The 23,877-nt window shown below is 42.3% G+C and overlaps 1 protein-coding gene across 1 annotated transcript in view; it reads left to right on the top strand.

Moving 5' to 3' along the window:
- Nucleotides 1-10,645, top strand: part of ndufa10 (NADH:ubiquinone oxidoreductase subunit A10) — an 82,629-nt gene extending 71,984 nt beyond the window's left edge. Inside the window, exon 10 of the mRNA XM_033024533.1 lies at nucleotides 10,378-10,645. Coding sequence (XP_032880424.1) covers nucleotides 10,378-10,446 — 69 coding nt within the window. The 3' untranslated portion in view covers nucleotides 10,447-10,645. The remainder of the gene's footprint in view (nucleotides 1-10,377) is intronic.
- The last annotated feature ends 13,232 nt before the right edge of the window (nucleotides 10,646-23,877 follow it).

Raw genomic sequence — 23,877 nt, 5'->3', positions numbered from 1 at the left:
GGCTGGTGCCTGTTTTCCGGAGCTCCCGCGGCAACAGCTGCGTCCGCTGGACTGGCGGGTGGAAGCTTCGACCACCCCGGGCCGCAGAGCTTGAACCGGCCCGTTCGCGGAGCTCGGTGAGCCGCGGGACTGATTACCATCGCTCGGTGGGGTATCGCCTCAGCGCAGAGGGAGAAGAGGAGGGAAGAGACAGTAACCCTAAGATTTTTACCTCCATCACAGTGAGGAGGTGCCTGGTGAACTCATTGTGGTGGATGTTAATTTGTGTTTATTGTGTGTTTTGTTGTTTATTATTACATGTATGGCTGCAGGCAACGGCATTTCGTTCAGACCAAAAGGTCTGAATGACAAATAAAGGTTCTAAGTCTAATCTAAGTCTAAGTTTGAACATCAAGAGAGAGAGAGAGAGAGAGAGAGAGTGCATAATTGTCTCTTTCAGTCAAACAGCTGCACTATGTGTCAAGTTCTTCCATCCTAACTGTCAAGTTGATGGTGTTGATTGATTGAAAGGAACAGCATGGAAACAGGCCCTTCGGCACACCTGCTCCATGCTGACCAGCAATCACTTTATGCTAGTTCTCTGTTATACCACTTTTGCAAAAAAACTCCCTACACACGAGGGACAATTTGCAGAGGCCAATTAACTGACAAACCCACACATAGTTAGGACGTGTGAGGCAGCAGTTCTACCAGCTGTGTTATTAAAAAGTCTGTTATAAAATGTATATGGAGGGCATGTCCCCTATCTAGACACAGGACCTGTTCGTTTGGGGTTGTTGGGCTTCCTATTAGCACTAGCACTGCTGCTGGTCCCATTCGCAATATTTGAGAGATTACTCGTACAAGTTGTTCATCTGTTCACAGAATTCATTGCCAGAGTTTCTTGACATTGATATTGTACAGTTTTCACTGTACTCCAGCATGTGTTGGGCCTGAGTTCTGTGGTTGTAATAATGATGAAACAGTTGGTGTTTATTGGCAGTAACAAGCATGAATCTGCTGGTCATTTCTGGGCCACACACATGCAAAGGTCAATGGAAAAACTCCAACTTTGCTGTCTGTGATTCAGATTTGTCAGAAACACCAGGGTGCAATGAAATTACGTGTTCCTATGAAACACGTTCTGTACACATACATTAATTATATGGTGCCAGATTGTTGTGCAACCCAAAGTAGTGCAAATAAATAGTAAAACACAATCATGGAATAACCGAATGAGGACAAGTTAACAGTCAATGTATAGTGCCCTCCATAATGTTTGGGACAAAGACCCATCGTTTATTTATTTGCCTCTGTACTCCACAATTTGAGATTCGTAATAGAAAAAAATCACATGTGGTTAAAGTGCACATTGTCAGATTTTATAAAAGGGCATTTTTATACATTTTGGGTTCACCATGGAGAAATTACAGCTGTATTCACACATAGTCCCCCCATTTCAGGGCACCATAATGTTTGGGACACCTGGCTTCACAGGCATTTGTAATTGCTTGGGTGTGTTTAATTGCCTTCTTAATGCAGATATAAGAGAGCTCTCAGCACCTAGTCTTTCGTCCAGTCTTTCCATCACCTTTGGAAACTTTTATTGCTGTTTATCAACATGAGGACCAATGTTGTGCCAATGAAAGTCAAAGAAGCCATTATGAGGCTGAGAAACACGAATAAAACTGTTAGAGACATTAGCCAAACATTAGACTTACCAAAATCAACTGTTTGATACATCATTAAGAAGAAAGAGCAAAGGCTACTGGGGAGACTTTAAACTAGAACGGTTGGGGGGAGGGACTAAAATAGGGAAAGCTAGCAGTCAGTGTGTGAGGCAGGAGGCAGAGAAGGGTAGCACTCTGACCCAAAATGTAGGGGAGAAAGAAGAAAAAGACAATAAACAGAATAAGAGAGGGTGGGTTTCTTAAATGTGTATATTTTAATGCTAGGAGCATTGTAAGAAAGGTGGATGAACTTAGAGCCTGGATTGACACCTGGAAGTATGATGTTGTGGCGATCAGTGAAACATGGTTGCAAGAGGGCTGTGATTGGAAACTAAATATTCCAGGATTTCGTTGCTTCAGGTGTGATAGAATTGGAGGGGCAAGAGGTGGAGGTGTTGCATTGCTTGTCAGGGAAGATATTACAGCAGTGCTTTGGCAGGATAGATTAGAGGGCTCGTCTAGGGAGGCTATTTGGGTGGAACTGAGAAATGGGAAAGGGGTAGCAACACTTATAGGGGTGTATTATAGACCGTCAAATGGGGAGCGAGAATTGGAAGAGCAAATATGTAAGGAGATCGCAGATATTAGTAGTAAGCACGAGGTAGTGATTGTGGGAGATTTCAATTTTCCACACATAGACTGGGAAACACAATCTGTAAATGGGCTGGATGGTTTGGAGTTTGTAAAATGTATGCAGGATAGTTTTTTGCAGCAATACATCGAGGTACCTACTAGAGAAGGGGCGGTGCTGGACCTCCTGTTAGGAAATGAGACAGGTCAGGTGGCAGAGGTATGCTTTGGGAAAGTTCGGGTCCAGTGATCACAATACCATTAATTTCAATATAATTATGGAGAGGGTCAGAACTGGACTGAGGGTTGAGATTTTTGATTGGAGAAAGGCTAACTTTGAGGAGATGCGAAAGGATTTAAAAGGAGTGAATTGGGACATTTTGTTTTATGGGAAAGATGTGGAAGATAAATTGAGGACATTTAAAGGTGAAATTTTAAGAGTACAGAATCTTTATGTCCCTGTTCGGTTGAAAGGAAATAGTAAAAATTGGAAAGAGCCATGGTTTTCAAGGGAAATTGGACACTTGGTTCGGAAAAAGAGAGAGATCTACAATAATTATAGGCAGCATGGAGTAAATGAGGTGTTTGGGGAGTATAAAGAATGTAAAAAGAATCTTAAGAAAGAAATTAGAAAAGCTAAAAGAAGATATGAGGTTGCTTTGGCAAGTAAGGTGAAAGTAAATCCAAAGGGTTTCTACAGCTATATTAATTGCAAAAGGATAACGAGGGATAAAATTGGTCCATTAGAGAGTCAGAGTGGACAGCTATCTGCAGAGCCAAAAGAGATGGGGGAGATATTGAACAATTTATTTTCTTCGGTATTCACCAAGGAGAAGGATATTGAATTATGTGAGATAGGGGAAACAAGTAGAGTAGCTATGGAAACTATGAGATTCAAAGAAGAGGAAGTACTGACACTTTTGAGAAATATAAAAGTGGATAAGTCTCCAGGTCCGGACAGGATATTCCCTCGGACATTGAGGGAAGTTAGTGTAGAAATAGCAGGGGCTATGACAGAAATATTTCAAATGTCATTAGAAACGGGAATAGTGCCGGAGGATTGGCGTACTGCGCATGTTGTTCCATTATTTAAAAAGGGTTCTAAGAGTAAACCTAGCAATTATAGACCTGTTAGTTTGACGTCAGTGGTGGGCAAATTAATGGAAAGGATACTTAGAGATAATATATATAAGCATCTGGATAAACAGGGTCTGATTAGGAACAGTCAACATGGATTTGTGCCTGGAAGGTCATGTTTGACTAATCTTCTTGAATTTTATGAAGAGGTTACTCGGGAAATTGATGAGGGTAAAGCAGTGGATGTTGTATATATGGACTTCAGTAAGGCCTTTGACAAGGTTCCTCATGGAAGGTTGGTTAAGAAGGTTCAATGGTTGGGTATTAATGGTGGAGTAGCAAGATGGATTCAACAATGGCTGAATGGGAGATGCCAGAGAGTAATGGTGGATGGCTGTTTGTCAGGTTGGAGGCCAGTGACTAGTGGGGTGCCACAGGGATCTGTGTTGGGTCCACTGTTGTTTGTCATGTACATCAATGATCTGGATGATGGTGTGGTAAATTGGATTAGTAAGTATGCAGATGATACTACCAAATAGGTGGTGTTGTGGATAATGAAGTAGATTTTCAAAGTCTACAGAGAGATTTATGCCAGTTGGAAGAGTGGGCTGAAAGATGGCAGATGGAGTTTAATGCTGATAAGTGTGAGATGCTACATGGTAAATGGTAGGGAATTGAGGAATGCAGTTGAACAGAGGGATCTAGGAATAACTGCACAGTTTCCTGAAGGTGGAATCTCATGTAGATAGGGTGGTAAAGAAAGCTTTTGGTGTGCTTGCCTTTATAAATCAGAGCATTGAGTATAGAAGTTGGGATGTAATGTTAAAATTGTACAAGGCATTGGTGAGGCCAATTCTGGAGTATGGTGTACAATTTTGGTCGCCTAATTATGGGAAGGATGTCAACAAAATAGAGAGAGTACAGAGGAGATTTACTAGAATGTTGCCTGGGTTTCAGCAACTAAGTTACAGAGAAAGGTTGAACAAGTTAGGTCTTTATTCTTTGGAGTGCAGAAGGTTAAGGGGGGGACTTGATAGAGGTCTTTAAAATGATGAGAGGGATAGACAGAGTTGACGTGGATAAGCTTTTCCCACTGAGAGTAGGGAAGATTCAAACAAGAGGACATGACTTGAGAATTAAGGGACAGAAGTTTAGGGGTAACATGAGGGGGAACTTCTTTACTCAGAGAGTGGTAGCTGTGTGGAATGAGCTTCCAGTGAAGGTGGTGGAGGCAGGTTCGATTTTATCATTTAAAAATAAGTTGGATAGTTATATGGACGGGAAAGGAATGGAGGGTAATGGTCTGAGTGCAGGTAGATGGGACTAGGGGAGAATACGTGTTCGGCACGGACTAGAAGGGCCGAGATGGCCTGTTTCCGTGCTGTAATTGTTATATGGTTATATAAAGAGAGCACCTGTGAGCTTACTAATCACAAAGGGACAGGCTGGCCAAGGAAGAACTCCACAGCTGATTACAGAATTCTCTCTATAATAAAGACCCCCCCCCCCAAACACCTGTCCCACAGATCAGAAACACTCTTCAGGAGTCAATGACCACTGTCGGCAGAAAACATCATGAACAGAAATACAGAGGCTACAGTGCATCAGCCATGTCCGAGCGTTGTCTGGGCTTTAATGTTGCTGACACGCCCAATTTTCACTCTGTTCATGATTAAAACTGCCTTTGACTTGTTCGACAATTCTCACATAATGAGTCTATATCTATTATGGAATTGAGGTAACATCAGATAGATATCTGAACTCTGTGCCATGAATTGCATTTTTCACAGTTCCCATTGGCTGTATCAAGCCCATTGCTTTAATGAACAAGGACTGCATAATGCATTTATCAATCCACCATCTATCATAAATGCCATATCAGTAATACTGTTGTTAGTTCGGAGGCCACGCTAGACATTTCCCAGAAGTAAGTAAATGAAACTTGTAAGCATTCAATTAAGTGTCACTTTTGTATTTTCCTCACTGTGGAAATAAACAAACTTTTCTGATGTTTGTCTCAGTCATTCCACGCCTTCCTTTTGGAATTGATTACCGGTGCCAAATTATTCCCCTAAGGAGATGAAAGGCTTCATAGTAAGACTCAGGAAGCCCATCAGATGTCAGCAATTTAGGATCTCCACTAGTACATAAAGCTCAGCAAATGAGAGAATATCATTATACACTAATAATGTTTCTGTTATGGAGATTCTACCCATAATGGCCCTTGATCCGTTCACTGGATCTCGGTGGAGCTCATTCTCCTTCTGCAGGATCCTCTCCTTGTTTGCAATAAGAGTCAATCCTGCAGATAAAGGCACGGGGCCAGGGAAAGCAGTGCAAGTTCTATATTTCTGTCAGATTTTCTTTCCTAATTTCATCCACACTAATTATTTTTTCAATTACATAACTTGGATTATTTTTAGGAACATTATTTTTAGGTTTCATAATTATAATCTCGTTTGAGAGCCTATTCATTAATACCCTTCAAGACATAGACATTCAGCACAGAAACAGAGCCTTCGGCCCACTGAATCCATACCAATGTCAAGCACACATTCGCACCAACCCTATCTAATTCTCCCCATATTCCCGTTGATTTTCCATCTGACCACCACGCACCCAGGCATAAGGGACAATTTACAGTGGCAGGAATGTGCAAGGTATCTGCTTCATTATTCTCAGCTGAGAAGTGGCCATGAACCAACGCTAACTCTGGGAGGTTGGGAAAGTAGAGTGCAGTCTGGTTCATACTCTGTGGCTTGATGCAGATTTTAATGGCAGAGAATTAAAGAGGTACAGGTTTGTAGGTTAATTGGCTTGGTGAATGTAAAAGTTGTCCCTAGTGTGTGTAGGTATGCGGGATCACTGGTCGGCACGGACCTGGTGGGGCCGAAGGCCTGTTTCTGCACTGTATCTCTAATCTAATAAACTAATCTAATTCAAAGTTTTAGAATACATTAAAGACTCCCGAGGGACAATTCTATGCCTTAGAAAGGTTATTTGTTTCTTCAAATTGCAGTCCCCATTCTCAGAAGAGAGTACAAGTATTATTAGTTACTGGAAATAATAAGTTTCAAGCCAGACCACATCAGTTATTGTGAGTCCCATTTCCCAACCCAGTTCGCTTTGATCGTTTGCCTATTTATTAGTAAGTTGTGATCTTTTAAAGCAGTGACTGCTGACAAACTAAACTGAGACCGCCACCCTAAGGAGATAAGAAGCCTGTGACTTTCACCCAAACGATAGTGGAAGGACTCTTCTCTATCTTAGTTGTATTTGGAGGCAGAAAATGTAACCCCAGATCCCTGTTCCTTGCACCTCACATAGAACTATCAAACCAAAAAATGGGATATTACAGATTTAAAATTAATTTAAAAATCTCCACTGCCATAAATACATTGGGTCAGTATTATAAGTGGTGACCCAACAGATTTTGTCAAAATATGCAGGAAGGAACTGCAGATGCTGATTTACACTGAAGATACACACAAAATGTTGGAATAATCGATGCCGGCTTATTTTGAACCTTTTCATACCTCTAGTTTCCCTCTCCCCTGACTCTCAGTTTGAAGAAGGGTCTCGACCTGATGCTGCCTGACCTGCTGAGTTACTTCAGTAACATAGAAACATAGAAAATAGGTGCAGGAGGACGGCCATTCGGCCCTTCGAGCCAGCACCGCCATTCATTGTGATCATGGCTGATCGGCCCCTATCAATAACCCGTGCCTGCCTTCTCCCCATATCCCTTGACTCCACTAGCCCCTAGAGCTCTATCTAACTATCTCTTAAATCCAACCAGTGACTTGGCCTCCACTGCCCTCTGTGGCAGGGAATTCCATAAATTCACAACTCTCTGGGTGAAAACATTTTTTTCTCACCTCAGTCTTAAATGACCTCCCCTTTATTCTAAGACTGTGGCCCCTGGTTCTGGACTCGCCCAACATTGGGAACATTTTTCCTGCATCAAGCTTGTCCAGTCCTTTTATAATTTTATATGTTTCTATAATATCCCCCCTAATCCTTCTAGACTTCAGTGAATACAGGCCTAGTCTTTTCAATCTTTCCTCATCTGACAGTCCTGCCATCCCAGGGATCAATCGCGTGCCTCAATCACAAGGATGTCCTTCCTCAAATTAGGAGACCAAAACTGTACACAATACTCCAGATGTGGTCTCACCAGAGCCCTATACAACTGCAGAAGAACCTCTTTACTCCTATACTGAAATCCTCTTGTTATGAAGGCCAACATTCCATTAGCTTTCTTCACTGCCTGCTGTACCTGTAAGCCAACTTTCAGTGACCGGTATACAAGGACGCCCAGGTCTCGCTGCACCTCCCCCTTACCTAACCTAACCCCATTGAGATAATAATCTGCCCCCTTGTTTTTGCCGCCAAAATGGATAACCTCACATTTATCTATATTATACTGCATCTGCCACGCATCTGCCCACTCACTCAACCTGTCCAGGTCACCCTGCAACCTCCTAACATCCTCTTCACAGTTCACACTGCCACCCAGCTTTGTGTCATCCGCAAACTTGCTGGTGTTGCTCCTAATTCCCTCTTCCAAATCATTAATATATGGTAAACAGTTGCGGCCCCAACACCGAGCCTTGCGGCACTCCACTCGCCACTGCCTGCCATTCTGAAAAGGACCCATTCACTCCTGCTCTTTGCTTCCGGTCTGCCAACCAATTTTCTATCCATGTTAACACCCTACCCCCAATACCATGTGCTCTACATTTACTCACCAGTCTCCCGTGCGGGACCTTATCAAAGGCTTTCTGAAAGTCTAGATACACTGCATCCACTGGCACCCCTTCATCCATTTTACTTGTCACATTCTCAAAAAATTCCAGAAGATTAGTCAAGCATGATTTCCCTTTCATAAATCCATGTTGACTTGGACTAATCCTTTTACTGCTATCCAAATGCCCCATTATTACCTCTTTAATAATTGACTCCAGCATCTTTCCCACCACTGAAGTCAGGCTAACTGGTCTGTAATTCCCAGTTTTCCCTCGCTCCTTTCTTGAAAAGTGGGATAACATTAAATATCCTCCAATCCACGGGAACTGATCCTGAATCTATTGAACATTGGAAAATGATCACCAATGCGTCCACTATTTCTAGAGCCACCTCCCTGTGGACCCTGGGATGCAGACCATCAGGCCCAGGGGATTTATCATCCTTCAGTCCCATTAGCCTACCCAATACTATTTCTTGCCTAATGAACATTTCTTTCAGTTCCTCTACCCCCTCAGATCCTCTGTTCTCCAGTACATCTGGAAGATTGTTTGTGTCTTCCTTAGTGAAGACAGATCCGAAGTACCTATTCAACTCTTCTGCCATTTCCTTGTTGCCCATAATAATTTCACCCGTGTCTGCCTTCAAGGGACCCACATTTGACTTTGGTACTCTTTTTCCCTTAACATATCTAAAGAAGCTTTTACTGTCCTTCTTTATATTCCTGGCCAGCTTCCCCTCGTACTTCATCTTTTCAGCCCGTAATGCCCGTTTTGTTTCCTTCTGTTGTCCTATGAAAGTTTCCCAATCCTCTGGCTTCCAGCTACTCTTTGCTGTGTTATACATCTTTTCTTTTAGTTTTCTTCTATCCCTAACTTCTCTTGTCAGCCACGGTTGCCTCCTACTCCCCTTAGAATCTTTCTTCCTTTTCAGTATTTTGTGTATTTTAGATTTTGTCAAAACTTCAGATTGCATGATGGATGAAATGAAGAATCTTCCATGGGAAAGAAAAAGAATGAGTTGAGCCAGTCTCCGTGTCCAGCACCGAGACTGCGCAATTTTTGTTCTAGCCGCAAACCACAATGCTTCCACGCAGCTCTCATGTTCAAGGCATTTTGGCAGCACAGTTCAAAGCTGGCTATTTTTAGTCCTGCCACAAGCTGAGTTGTTGCAGTAGAGGAAAGAGGAAATGTGATCTCAGGGGATGTGTCAGGGTTAATGAGTCTGTGGAAAGCAATGCAGAACTGACATTAAACATAAAGATGAAGCAAAAAATAAACCCACAGAATATTGTTCACCGGAAGCCTTGCTTTTACTTGCATTTTGAAGTGAAGTTTTGTTTCCTTTGGGACCGAATTTATCTCAACTGCTTTTAATAAAGCTGTGAGATGTTTTGGGTCATGGGAGATGAGAGAGGATTTATAAAGGACAAGTGATGACTCCGATTCAATTCTATTTCAAGTTCAGCCATGGTTGTTTTTTGGGACTGGAGTGTCTCAAATGTATTTGCTTTGCCCAGCTCTTAAGGCGATTTGGCTGAGGTCTTTGCTTTGGGAAATGAATGGAAGGTTGTAAAAGAAAGGGGCAGAGAGGATTAATGCATGTTTGCAAATTCCTGTCCCCTCAAGTGAAGCATTAAATAATGTTGGAACATATTTCAGAGGTGCATGTGACCTCTTTGGAAAAAAATCAGTTAACCATTTTGTTCTACCAGTGCAGGAGGCCAAAGGCAGGCAGGGGCAAGAGAGAGAATTAAAGTGATTGGAAAATAGACGTTTGCGGATGCGCATGGATGATTGTCAAAATGATCACACAATCGGCATTTGGTTTCTTCAATCTAGAGGAAACCACATACTGAAGGTTGCATGCAGAACACTAAATTGGAAGAGGCATAGGTAAATTGCTAGCTCAACAGCTCTTTTCAGCATCCTGCTCCACTCCCATTAAGCTTCTTAATTTAATTTCCTCTTCTTGCCTTGCAAAGTCTCCATGATCATTGTTCCCTAGTTCCTACTCTGTTTCCATGGTTCAAGCATGTCAAATAGGGAATTGGCTTCCAAGATTATAATTTAATCTATTGTGAATAAATCACAGCTCATTTAATTTTTTTTAAAGCTGTTGAAACTGTAACAGCATGATATGTGCAGAGGTTAATGAATATCAATTATCTGTGTTCTTTTTAACAGGAATTTTACTGTAAAGGTATTTCTGACAGGATTTCCCGCAGTCTGTACAAGACATTCTCACCTTGGCATCTTTTTGTTTTTTGTTTCAGCTCCCGGGTCGAATGTATGAAAAAGGTTTCAATGCTGACGTTGGGGATAAGTGGATCTGGTTAAAGTAACTGTACAGCTTTCAAAAGAACAATTAAAGTTGATTTAAGAGGAACAGAAAGTGGTATCGAGAGGGAACTCTCTGCTCAAATGCGAAATGGTCAATGTCCCGCTGAGTTGAGCATGCAAACCTGTCTGCAGTTGGTCTGTGCAGAATTTTGAGCACCTTATTAATTGACAGATATCTAATAAAACATAACATTGAACTCACTGGTGTCCTGTTGATATCAATGAAACAAGGTGTAATGACATGTAACAGACTCAAGTGTACGTTCCACATGTCGAGCGGGTGTAATACCAGTGCATAAGTTGAGTGAAACCTGATAACAGCATTGTTCTGTAGTCCTGTGAAAGGTACTTCCTAATCGGAGATATATTTCTATTGAGAAATGCGCACTCACGGTATATGGTAGGGGTTATTATTCCTAAACTCAACACGTTCCCTAATGATGTCCAATTCCACTTCCCCATGCCTTTAGGTCCCTCCACTGATTCTATTGTTAGTCCAATTGTCCAAGATTCAGTCTTGTAAGAGCAGAAATTTTCTTGAGTTAGTGACAGGGAGGACAAAGGCTGCTGTCCCCACTTCCACTACAGTTTCTGTTTCAATCCTCATCTGAAAGCTGTAGTCCTATACAGCATGGAAACAGGCCCTTCGGCCCAACTAATTCCATGGCCACCAAGTTGTGGTCCTGCTTTTTCTCTACTGCCTAACTCTCTATATTCACTCTGCAGGACTTCATCCCCTTTTCCACCTATGTCTGTTACCAATATAGACTGGATGGAAGGAAGTGACAAGCCTATGATGGAATGGGCTGTGTTCACCACTCTCTGCAAGTTCAAGTGGTTAAGTCCAGAGCAGTTGGCACACCACACTGAGATGCACCCCATCAGAATTCTTTCCAAAGTGCATAGCTAGATGTATGGGAGAATCTTTGTGGACATGCCAAAGTAGTAATTAGAGGTTGAGAAATCCTGGGGAGAGGAATTAACTGACACGAGAGGGTGTTAGTACTTATAGAAACTGATGGCAGTATGATTAATGGGATGAGACTAGTAGGGTGGTTTTAGAAACCCCGATGGATTGCATTACAAGGCTGAGAAAAAAGCTGTTTTAAAGTAAGGTTTTGTCATCTCTGCGCTGAGCTTCCTAGCCAGCACACCGTTTTTAAAGATAACTAAGGATTTGGTTTGCAAGGTCCTTGGAAAGCTTGGAGGTGATCTGTTGGTATTGTCCAGGGAGGATCCGATAAGAGGTAAGTAATGGCAAGGAACTTGTCAAATCTAGCCTCCAATTTTTTCACTGATGTTATTGTCGAAGAAGATGAATATAACAATTGGAACCGTTGTTTATAAGGATCATGGTGGGTTCTTTGAAAAATACCAAGGTACAGTATCTAGAATTACATGGATTGCACTGCAATAGCAGTGGCCGATTCGCCCAGCAATCCTGTGCTCCAGTATGTGGTCCATACCAGTCTGCTTCCACACATTTCCCCTGGCCTTATCAACATAACCCCAATATTTGTTGCTACAGTGTTTAGCCTCGCAGTAACTGCATCTGTGCCACTAGCATCAAACCCTCTGAGAAAATCTCTTTCCTTCAAATTTCCTCTTAAAATTATCAGTGACCCGTTATATTGTTGGCCACTTCTGAAAGGATCAGCATATTCTCTACATATACCCTGTTAAACCTTCCATAACCTTGACAACATCAATTAAGCCACCTCTTGGTCTTTATGGGGAAGAAGCCTGTTTAACTTTTTCACCAAGTAGTTATCCGCGGGTCTGGTATCATTCCGTTAAATTATTTTTGCATGTTTTCAAACACTTCTGTATCTTCCTTATGATCTGATGTGGAGAACTTTGCACATTGGACCAGATGTCAGTTGTAGGCAGGTTTAAAATAACCTTTTCTGTAAACCTTCCAGAAATAGAAACTAGCATTGTTTGCTTTGATGCTAAAATTAACCTGCGCCACAACCTTCATGTATGTATACCTTCAAAATCCCTTTGCACTCCTCCTATTTGGGTTCTTGTATTTCAATCACTATCTGGCTGTCTTTTTCGGATTCATGTGCCTTACAATTAAAAAATAGTTCTCATACCAGGAAAATTTGGTATCTATGTTAGTATCCAAGGAGAACTAATAGCTGGCATGACGTCAAGAGAGAAGGGGTGCTGCGGGAAATTAATGGTTTGGGAATAGAAGAGAGGAGGACAGTATTCCAGAGGAAACCCAAACATCACCCATCCTTTCTCTCCAAGGACGCTGTCTGTCCCGCTGAGTTTCTCCAGCTTTTTGTGTCTACGAAATAAATGAATGTTGGGTTAAACTAAGTCACAGGAAGGAGGCAGGAGAGTAGAGATGAAAAGTTCATTCTCAAGGCTTGGATTGGCAAGATTCTCAGTGAGTATCTGTTTAGGTAGTTTCATTTGTGGGTCACAATCCCTGATTTTTACTCAAGTTATATCCAAAGTTTTGAAAGTATGTCTCTGGGTGACAGTAAGTTGTACACTAGGTTTATGACTAATTTTTGAGGCATATGTACACTTCTATTGTGTTTATAATCGAAAGATTGTGAGCAGTCTGAGAGCACAAACTTCCTGTTGAACTGTCCCATCAGTGGCACTGGGATGGGGAAAAATAAAGCGTGCAAACATTTTGCTGTCACGGTGTCACCTACAAGGCAGCAGAGCCAGAATGCAAACTTGCTGTTCCAGCATCACCAACAATTCATCTAAAGCTGAGGCCCCAGTGTTTCCTTAATATAAAATCAGATTTAGTAACAATATATTTTCCTCCACTTACATAAGTGGGAGTCTGTTCCAGAACTAACCCATTGTTATCTGTGCAGTATGAATAATATAAGGCAAAGGACTAGTTTCTCATCTCTTAACATCAGCTGTACAAACAAGATGCTTCATAGTGCACAAAATTGCTGGGGAAACTCAGCGGGTGCAGCAGCATCTATGGAGCGAAGGAAATAGGCGACGTTTCGGGCCGAAACCCTTCTTCAGACTGCTTCATAGTGCTCCTTTGGTGCAGAAACCTGCATCCACTCACGTAGTAGTGTAGAAGACTTGATGTCAGGGCTGTCCCCAGGCACTCCTTCGACTTTCTGATGAGTCAGAGTTCCATTATTCCTGTTAAGAAACTCATTACATATTGCACCACCAATTTGTCTTGTTTTTTTATTAGGCCTCCTCTATACTGGAGAGGCCAAGCAAACACTAGGCGACAGTTTTTCCGAACAATTGTTCTCTGTCTGCCAAAGCCCACTGGAGCTCCCGGTTGCTAACCATTATAACTTACCTTCCCATTCCCTGACTGAACTTTCTGTCTTTGCCCTCTTTTACTGCCAGAATGAGACCACATGAAAACTGAAGAGCAGCACCTAATTTTCCACTTAGGTAGCCTACAACCCAGCAGTATTAAAGTTGAATTCTCCAATTTCACTACACACCCCTCGCTTTCCTTCTCTCCCTGGTGCTCACACATTTCGCCATCTCTTGTCACCTTGCTACTTATCCCTCCTCCTTGCACTCATCTTCTACCCTTCCATAGTCCCCCTTTGCCTTGTATCCCTTTTTTCCCCATCCCCTGTACCTAGCGCCTAAATCTTCGCTCGTTCTACATTTCACTTTTCCTCCTCTTTGCTTATCTTACACCCTATTGTCCTTTTCGCATCTAGCCTTTGTCACTTACTCCACCCCTCTGCCTCTCACCCTTCCTCGTCTGTAGCTACCAATCACTTGCAAGGTTTTTCCTCATGCCTAACCACTTTTCCAGTTTTCTTGTCCATACTCCATCAGTCTGAAGAATAATCCTGATGTGAAAAATCTGTCTGTCCATCCTCTCCGCAGATGCTGCCTGACCCTCTGAGTGTGTCAGCACTTTGCACTTAAAAAAAACTACTTCCTGAGGACAAACGCACAAGTCCATATCATATGAAGCACAACTTGGGAATGCACCAAGCATTAATAGGCAATAAACACTCAGGTGAAGTGCTCGCTTGCTTTAGTGAGATGCTGCCAGACCAGATCATTGAATGTTTGAAGATATCACAGTGATGTTGTTTCTACACTGGAAAGAAAAATCAACTCGGACCAGGAACATCTTGCAAATTGTCGCATGTTCATTGAAATCAGGTGAGGGAATGGTGCACCTAGTAAGATTGCCTCCCATTCTGTTCTTCCATGGTTGAAGCAAACAGAATGCTGTAAATGATGTAGGCTTTATTCTAATTCTATTACCATTGTTCCAATATTGGGGCTAAATCTAGTTATAGGATACCTTATAATCAGGGAAGCAGTTTTGCTATAGCTTATCCATAAGCCCTCCCTTTGCCTGCCAATTAAAATTGTTGGCTAAACCTGACCCATAGCTCGCTACTGGATGCAAATTAAGTGCTTTGGTTTGAATATCAGCCAGAGGGAATTAATTCTTTAAGGAGGAATGAAAGGAGTTTCCCGCGTCCTTCAGATGTGTAATATTTTTCCACTAAACACCTTGGGTTCTTGTTCAGGAAAGCTTCCCACACAGCTTGTTAATGTCACAGCTTTTTGCTTCAACTTTATCATTAAAACTTCCACTTTTACCCATGCTGTGTGTAGCCTGAAGGTGCGACACTGAAGTAGAAGCCATGCCATCAGGCGAAAACCTAATTCCACCCGATGATTGCGAGATTCTGAATAGACTGCTGTGAAAATCCACCCTCACGTTTGCGAGAAGTTTTGAAGTGGACTTCAGTCAATATAGCATGTGACATAAAATATATAATTATCTACAGTGTCGACCACTGAGCTGTTAAAGAAAAAAACTAACATTGCATTACTTTCAACACACAATGTGCTACTTATTTTAGTTTAATTTATATTATTTAGTTTATAACCTACAATCATCTGAAGTTTGTACGGTTTTAAAATTGTGCTGCGATGATTAAGGGATTGCTGCTTTTGATTTATTTATTTTGAGAAACAAGTGACTGAGCATCTCTGAGCATTGTACAAGCATTCTTATTAGTTATGATCATGTTGCATTTCTGAAAACAGCATTTTATTGGAACAGCCCTTTGGTGTCTGTTTTAATTTCTCCTTTTACAGCGTGAAGTCATGTAAATCACCAGAATGGAAGGCCAGAATGGATTCATTGGTTGGCAAGTGTAAATAGTATTAGTCCCAAAGATATCAGATGTGAATAAAGGAGTTTTATCTCACTGCAAGTAAAACAATTCTCTGCACGATACATGTTGAAATATTCCCTATTGTTTAAAACAAAACCCTTGTGAAAATAAATGGATGGGTGGGGAGTCTGGTCCTCTGAAATGTGCTGCTGCATGTTAATGTGCAGAGGGAATGTGAGCAATTATTATTGCCAAGTGACTGGTTTGGTGCCAGATATTTGAAATGGTATTGCTGTAACTGTAAGCTGAATTCAGATTGCTCCACAGATCTTCATGAGCTTTTCCGTCATGCTCAATCAAAGTTCAGGCATTCAAACGGCAACTGTTTGCTGTGGAAATATATAAAATACAAACATAAAATGGTGAGATGTCTCAGCAGATCAGCAGGCACAATCTGTGGGGTAAGGAATAGTGTTGGGAATGCTGAAAGAAAAGCAGACTTTGTTTTTTAAAGTATTCTCAAACCAAACCAATGAAGTGCTATAATCCATGCCTAACTACAAATAGCATTGCGATACAATCAAGCGATCTGTTTTGGTGGCGCTGTTTAAAGGATAAAGATCAGCCAGTAGACAACTCCCTTGCACCCCTGAGACATATTTTTGCATCTAATTGGTAGAGGAGTCAACGTGGTTTGATCATAAACTCAGCACCTCTGCTGGAACAGCATTTCACCCCCGTCCCGGTATTGGAGTGCCAGCTTTGAATTTTGGACGCCAGATCTCTGGACTGACCTCAAACCCATAGCTCCTGATGTAAAGGCGAGAGAGTCAACAGATGAATACAGTGAAAGGAAACAGAACAGAGGTAGAATGGGGGAGGGGTTGACAGATCAGTTATGAGGAGACACACTAGAGACTTTCGGAGCAGAATTGGGGATGTTTAGTGGTGCAACGGATAGGCTTCATTGCCTCACAGCTCCTGGGACCTGGGTTCATTCCTGACCTCGGGTGCTGTCTATGTGGAGTTTGCACGTTCTCCCAGTGACCATATGGGTTTCCTTCGGATGCTCCGGTTCTATCCACATTCTAAAGACACACATGTTGGTAGGTTAATTGGCTGCTAAATTCCTCAGTGAGTGTAAGTGAATGGTAGAATCTGGGGAGAGTCATAGAATCATATAATTATACAGCAGGAAAACAAGCCCTTTGGCTCCATTCATCCATGCCTTCTAAGGGTTGATGAGAATGTGGCAAGAATAAACATTCATTTAATATAAAACCAGTGTCGAAGTGTGCTGAAGTGGTTGTTTCCATGCTGTGTCTGGGGCCTTCTGATAACTATCAGGATGAATGTCAGATGATAAGAAGATTGGAAAGGTGAATGTTGGGTGGGAATTGGAGCCAATTACTCAGGCTGCAGCTATGGAAGTGAGGCATTGTAGATGCTCAAGCATAAAAAGGAAAGCAAATACAGTGGAACTGTGATAATTCACTGACTATTTGGAAATCCAGATGGTTCAGCATCTGGCTCACCAGGTGATGTTCGTTGTACTCCCTTCTGATGACTGACACCCCCAGTTCCTGTGTTCCCTTAAAACATATTGGTTTCACTGAGAAATATAATCTGAAAAGTGAATTAAAATATGTTGGGGTACTAATAGGGGTAACAACCAATATTCTGGGAAATCCACTAACCCAGCATCACTGAGCCTTGAGAGTGTCAGATTATCAGTTTTATCGTAGCAGGGAAGGTAAGTGGGAGTCATGGAAATGCTGTCAGAATGAAGAATGGAAGTCCTTCAAGGCAGAAGTCCAGGAGTTAACAGCAACAGTAGATATTGTTCTCTGCAGAGGCTCTGCAGAGATTAGTGCGTTCGGCCGAACGCACTATGGGAACTTCACTCGCCCCCCTGCAGGAACTATCCTTGAGAGTGTCAGATTATCAGTTTTATCGTAGCAGGGAAGGTAAGTGGGAGACATGGAAATGCTGTCAGAATGAAGAATGGAAGTCCTTCAAGGCAGGTCCAGGAGTTAACAGCAACAGTAGATATTGTTCTCTGCAGAGGCTCTGCAGAGATTAGTGCGTTCGGCCGAACGCACCATGGGAGCTTCACTCGCCCCCCTGCAGGAACTATACATCAGGAGGTACAACTCCAGAGCCAATAAAATCATGGGAGACCTCTTCCACCCCTGCAACGGACTGTTCCAGCTGCTACGGTCAGGCAAACGCATCCGTTGCCATGCTGTGAGAACGGAGAGGTTGAGAAGGAGTTTCTTCCCAGAGGCCATTAGGACTGTAAACTCCTATCTCACCAGGGACTAACTTTTACTGTACCACTCTACTGCTTTTTAAAAAATTGCTGTTTGTCCCATTCTGTTTGTAGTTTGTTTGGTTGTTTGTTTGTCTTTTTGCACAAAGTCCGCGAGCATTGCCATTTTTCATTTCACTGCACATCTCGTATGTGTATGTGATTGTGACGAATAAACTTGACTTGACTATTGAAAATCTGAAGTTGGAAGATAAATTTGCAGTCATTTGGGTGACATCCAATAATGGGGAGTTCATGTGGCTGCACCTCAGTGCAGCATCGTATCTAAAATCAGTAAACACAGAATGAGTTGACAGCAGTAGTGATCTCAGTATGAAGTAAAAATCAAAGTGCTGGGAGTTACGAGTCTGAACCAAAAGGTGACCTATCCATTTCTCTAGAGATTCTGTCTGACCCACTGTACTCCAACACTTTGCCTTTTTTTTACCCAAACAGAATTGTCGCCCATCCATTCCCTCCACAGGTGCTGCCTGACCCAGTGAGTTCCTCCAACAGTTTGTTCTGCTCAAGATTCTAGCATCTGCAATCTCTCGAGTCTCCAACGGGAAACATGATTGGGGACGGATTACTCAAGTCATGTGGAGAGACTAGAGAAGAAAATGTTATTCTTAGAGCAGAGGAATTCAAGAATGATTTGATAGGAAAGAGGGCAGGAATTATTAATAACTAAATTGACCTTGAATGCGACGGCTGCCTTTGTGATTGGGAAGAGCTGTGAAAATATTCTGGAACAAAGCCCTGTTGTGTTTCAGTGTTTGGTGAGTAACTGCTGTACCACACCCAAAGAGTCACTGGAAGATGGCACGATAATTACATACTTGTGTGAAACTTGGCAGCACTAAGCAGGCCACTGGGTTCAACTGCCAAGTTGCATTCCGCTTAACAAAATGAGGCACTGTAACAGGTGGGATTGGGATGTCTCAGTAAAGTTCCCACTTTTAACCTCTGCTCTCAGAACATTAGATCATCCTCTAGTACAGTTCCAGTGATACCACAAACTCTACCAACTGGCCACTCTTTATACATCAGAGACAGGTGGAAAGGTATTTATCTGTGAGGGTAGGGTCTTTGTGAACAGCTGATTCATATGACTATCTGCATATTGCCTCAAAAAAAAAGAATTGGACACTGAAAAATCAGGAGGAACTAAATGGATCAAGCAGTATCTGGGATGGAAGAAGTATCAACTTTTGGGTTGAGACCATGCATCAGGGCAGTTCCTTCCCTTCACAGATCTGCAGTTTGCTTTTTGTTCCAGATTCTGCCATATGAGGTCTCACATGCCTCCATATTTATTTAAGTGTTACCACTGAAGAGAAGAGGATCAAAAATCTTAATGCCACAGTGAATGTAGTCACGTCTGCTTTAAATGTTTATTCAATCTTTTTAATTTCATACTTTTGGATGTCCCTTGGTCATGAAAAGCACGATAAGAATTTAAGTTAATTTTTTCAGCATTGCAAAGAGAACACACATTAATTGCAGCCAACATAATCATAAAACAATTGGACCTGCCGATGGTGAGAAGTTGCTTAACATAGCTTTGAACAGCTATAGTAAGCAAGGTGGCAAACCCTGAGCATCTACTGCTGTGTTGTGTTGCAGGAAGTAATTATTATTTATTGGAAGACAAGTCATCTTCCCCGACATAATTCTAGATTTATTTATAGCTGGCAAGGTCAGTGCCATTTCATGCTGATGAGAGAATACATCCTTAATGCAGCCCCTGCTTATTTGATTTTCTCAGTACCTGCACCAAATACAAATGTCTGCACTTGGATCAGCATTGAATTCTAGTTTAGGTGCAATGTTTTCTTCACTGCTGCAAATAACTCCAGCTCGGAAATATATGAGTGAACTCGCTGACTGCTGTGACTTTATCAAGTGACTTGGCTGAATGCTCCCTTCCTTCAGGTTAGGTTGGCCGGCACAGTGGTGCAGCTACTACAGCCACTACCTCGTAGTTCCGGAGACCCGGATTCAATCCCGACCTGTCGTACTATCTATGTGGAGTTTGCATATTCTATCTCCAACCATGTGGGTTTGCCCCATGATCTCTGGTTTCCTCCCATTTCCCAACCAAGGTGGTAGGTTAATTGGCCACCATCTAGGTGTGGTGGAATTGGTGGGATTGTTGATGGAAATGTGTGGAGAATAAAAAATAATATTAGTTTGGGATGTTTGTAAATGGGTGGCTGATGGTTGCCACGGTCAAAGTAGTCCAAAGGACCTGTTTCCATTCTGTATTTCTCAATGACCCTATACCTTTAAAATCCAACTTTTTACCGTGAACATTGATTTATCCTCTTGAGCCCCAAAGCCCCTGGCAACACTAATCTCAGCCATCGAGGCCAATATCAGATGATCCTTCATATCGGTGAACCCTCAGGAAGCATCCGCACTCACAAAGTACCTGCCCATGTTCTTAAAACCTTGAAAACCTTGTTTTTGCACACATGTTCAATCTTTAATTACCAAGGTCTGAAGTACTCACCTGCTTTATGAAGACATTGGTATATTGGTGCCGCAGAGAAGTAGGGTGACATGCTTCAATGACTACCGACTGGCACTAACATCTGTGGTGATGAAATGTTTTAAGAGGTTAGTTATGACTCATATTAACTGCTGCCTTAGGAATGATCTGGACACGCTACAATTCACCTACTACCACAACAGATCAACAGAGAATGCGATCTTGCTGGCACTCCATTCGTCACTGAACCAATTGGATAATAAGAACACGTATGTGCGGCTGTTCTTCATTGACTACAGCTTGAGATTCAGCACCATCGTCCCCTCCAAACATAAGATCAAACTTATAAAACTGGGTTGATGCTGTGTAATTGGATCCCTGACTTCCTAATCAAAAGACCACAATCAGTATGAATTGGCAATAACACTTCCTTCTCAATAACCATCAACAGAGGAGCACCTCAAGGCTATGTGCTCTGTCCCCTGCCTTATATAACACTGACTTTGTAGCCAGACACAACTATAGGGCCATCTTTAAATGTGATGACAAACCCACCTTTATTGGACGAATAACAATGAGTTAGAGTACATGAGGGATGTTGAAGATGTGCATGAATGGTGCCAGAAAAACAATTACTCTCAATGTCAGCAAGTCCTAGAAGTTAAGTGTTGACTTAAGAAGTTGAAACGTGAAATGCATGAATCTGTTTTCAGCGACAGGATGGCGATGGTGAGAATGAACAGTTTCACCAACGTATCATAGAATCATAGAAAATAGGTGCAGCAGGAGGCCATTCGGCCCTTCGAGCCAGCACCGCCATTCATTGTGATCATGACTGATCGTCCCCTATCAATAACCCATGCCTGCCTTCTCCCCATATCCCTTGACTCCACTAGCCCATAGAGCTCTATCTAACTCTCTTAAATCCATCCAGTGACTTGGCCTCCACTGCCCTATGTGGCAGGGAATTCCATAAATTCACGACTCTCTGGGTGAAATTTATTTTTCTCACCTCAGTGTTAAATGACCTCCCCTTTATTCTAAGACTGTGGCCCCTGGTTCTGGACTCAACCAACATTGGGAACATTTTTCCTGCATCTAGCTTGTTCAGTCCTTTTATAATTGTATATGTTTCTATAATATACCCCCTCATCCTTCTAAACTCCAGTGAATACAAGCCTAGTCTTTTCAATCTTTCCTCATATGACAGTCCCGCCATCCCAGGGATCAATCTCGTGAACCTACGCTGCACTGCCTCAATCACAAGGATGTCCTTCCTCAAATTAGGAGACCAAAACTGTACACAATACTCCAGATGTGGTCTCAGCAGAGCCCTGTACAACTGCAGAAGAACCTCTTTACTCCTATACTGAAATCCTCTTGTTATGAAGGTCAACATTCCATTAGCTTTCTTCACTGCCTGCTGTACCTGTAAGCCAACTTTCAGTGACCGGTGTACAAGGATGCCCAGGTCTCGCAGCCCCTCCCCCTTACCTAACCTAACCCCATTGAGATAATAATCTGCCCCAACATTGGAAAATGATCACCAATGCGTCATCTATTTCTAGAGCCACCTCCCTAAGTACCCTGGGATGCAGACCATCAGGCCCAGGGGATTTATAATTCTTCAGTCCCATTAGCCTACCCAATACTACTTCTCGCATAATGAAAAGATATTTCAGTTCCTCTACCCCCTTAGATCCTCTGTCCTCCAGTATATCTGGGAGATTGTTTGTGTCTTCCTGAGTGAAGACAGATCTGAAGTACCTATTCAACTCTTCTGCCATTTCCTTGTTGCCCATAATAATTTCATACGTGTCTGCCTTCAAGGGACCCACATTTGACTTTGCTACTCTTTTTCCCTTAACATATCTAAAGAAGCTTTTACTGTACTTCTTTATATTCCTGGCCAGGTTCCCTTCGTACTTCATCTTTTCAGCCCGTATTGCCTGTTTTGTTTCCTTCTGTTGTCCTATGAAAGTTTCCCAATCCTCTGGCTTCCAGCTACTCTTTGCTGTGTTATACATCTTTTCTTTTAGTTTTATTTAGCTCAGATTAAACTCCAAAAGCTATTTCTCTCCCCATTTCTGTGGCTGATCTATATCCCGCTGTATACCTTTACAGACTTCCTCACTGTCAATAACTCCAACAATCTTAGTGTCATTTGCAAACTTACCTTGTAGCCTATCTACTTTAACGTCCAAGTCATTTATATAAATCACATGCTGTGAAGAAGGGTCTCGACCCAAAACGTCACCATTCCTTCTCTCCAGAGATGCTGCCTGTATCGCTGTTACTCCAGCATTTTGTGTCTACCTTCTATATAAATTACATGCAACAGAGGTCGCAGCATAGATCCCTAAAAAACTCTTTTGTTCACAGACCTTTGGCCAGAATAATGCTCTTCCAACACAACCTATGAGTAAGCCAGTTCGGAATCCATTGGACTAAGTTACCATGAACCATGTGCATCTTAATTTCTGGATCAACCTTCCATGGGAGACTTACTAAAATTCCACATAGACAATATCTACCATCCTACCCTCATTGATCGCCGCCTCAAAAAACTCAATCGTTAGTAAGATTGGACCTGCTACATACACAGCAATGCTGACTGTTCCTAATTAGCCCATCCTTTTTTCAAATGGGAGTAAATCCTAACCCAAAGAATTCTCTGCAATAGTTTACCACCACTAACATGAGGCTCATTGGCATATTCCCTGGATTATCTCTACTTCCCTTCTTAAACTCAAGAAGGTAAAATGATGGGATGTATTATTGGTATGTTTGTGTTCTCTATTCCTTCTTGAGAATCTGGCAATAGAGTCATAAGGCATAGAAACTCATCCATGCCAGCCAAGATACTCATCTAAACTAGTCACATTTGCTCACATTTAACCCATTTTCCCTTAAACCTTTCCTATCCATGTACCTGTCGAAACGATTTTAAAATGTTGTTATTGTACCTGCCTCAACCACTTTCTCTCACGGTCACGAGAAACTGGAATCTTGAGCTAAACGCCATGTTGGAGAAACTCAGACAGTGTCTGAGGAGGGATGTCAAAGATTATGGGGAGAGGAAAAAATAGATCAGCCAGTGGTAGAGTTGCTGCCTTACAGCGCTTGCAACGCCGGAGACCTGGGTTCAATCCCGGCTACGGGTGCTGTCTGTACGGAGTTTGTACGGTATTTGTACATTCTCCGCATGACCTCATGGGATTTCTCTGAGACCTTCGGTTTCCTCCCACGCTCCAAAGACGTACAGGTATGTAGGTTAATTGGCTTGCTGTGTGTAAAATTGTCCCTAGTGTGTGTAGATAGTGTTAATGTGCGGAAATCGCTGGTCGGTGCGGAATCGGTGGGCTGAAGGGCCTGATTCCGTGCTGTATCTCTAAAATAAACTAAAGTAGATGCAATGGGCCAAATGGCCTAATTCTGCTCCTTATGTCTTATGGTAATGGATAGTCACATTCCAGGTCAGGACCCTTCTCCAGATGCCCCTTCTGCCAGC

This window comes from Amblyraja radiata, chromosome 7 (assembly GCF_010909765.2).
Source record: "Amblyraja radiata isolate CabotCenter1 chromosome 7, sAmbRad1.1.pri, whole genome shotgun sequence".
NCBI classification, from domain to species: domain Eukaryota; kingdom Metazoa; phylum Chordata; class Chondrichthyes; order Rajiformes; family Rajidae; genus Amblyraja; species Amblyraja radiata.
Note: the sequence above shows the minus strand (reverse complement) of the source record. Positions and strands in the feature narration are given on the sequence as shown.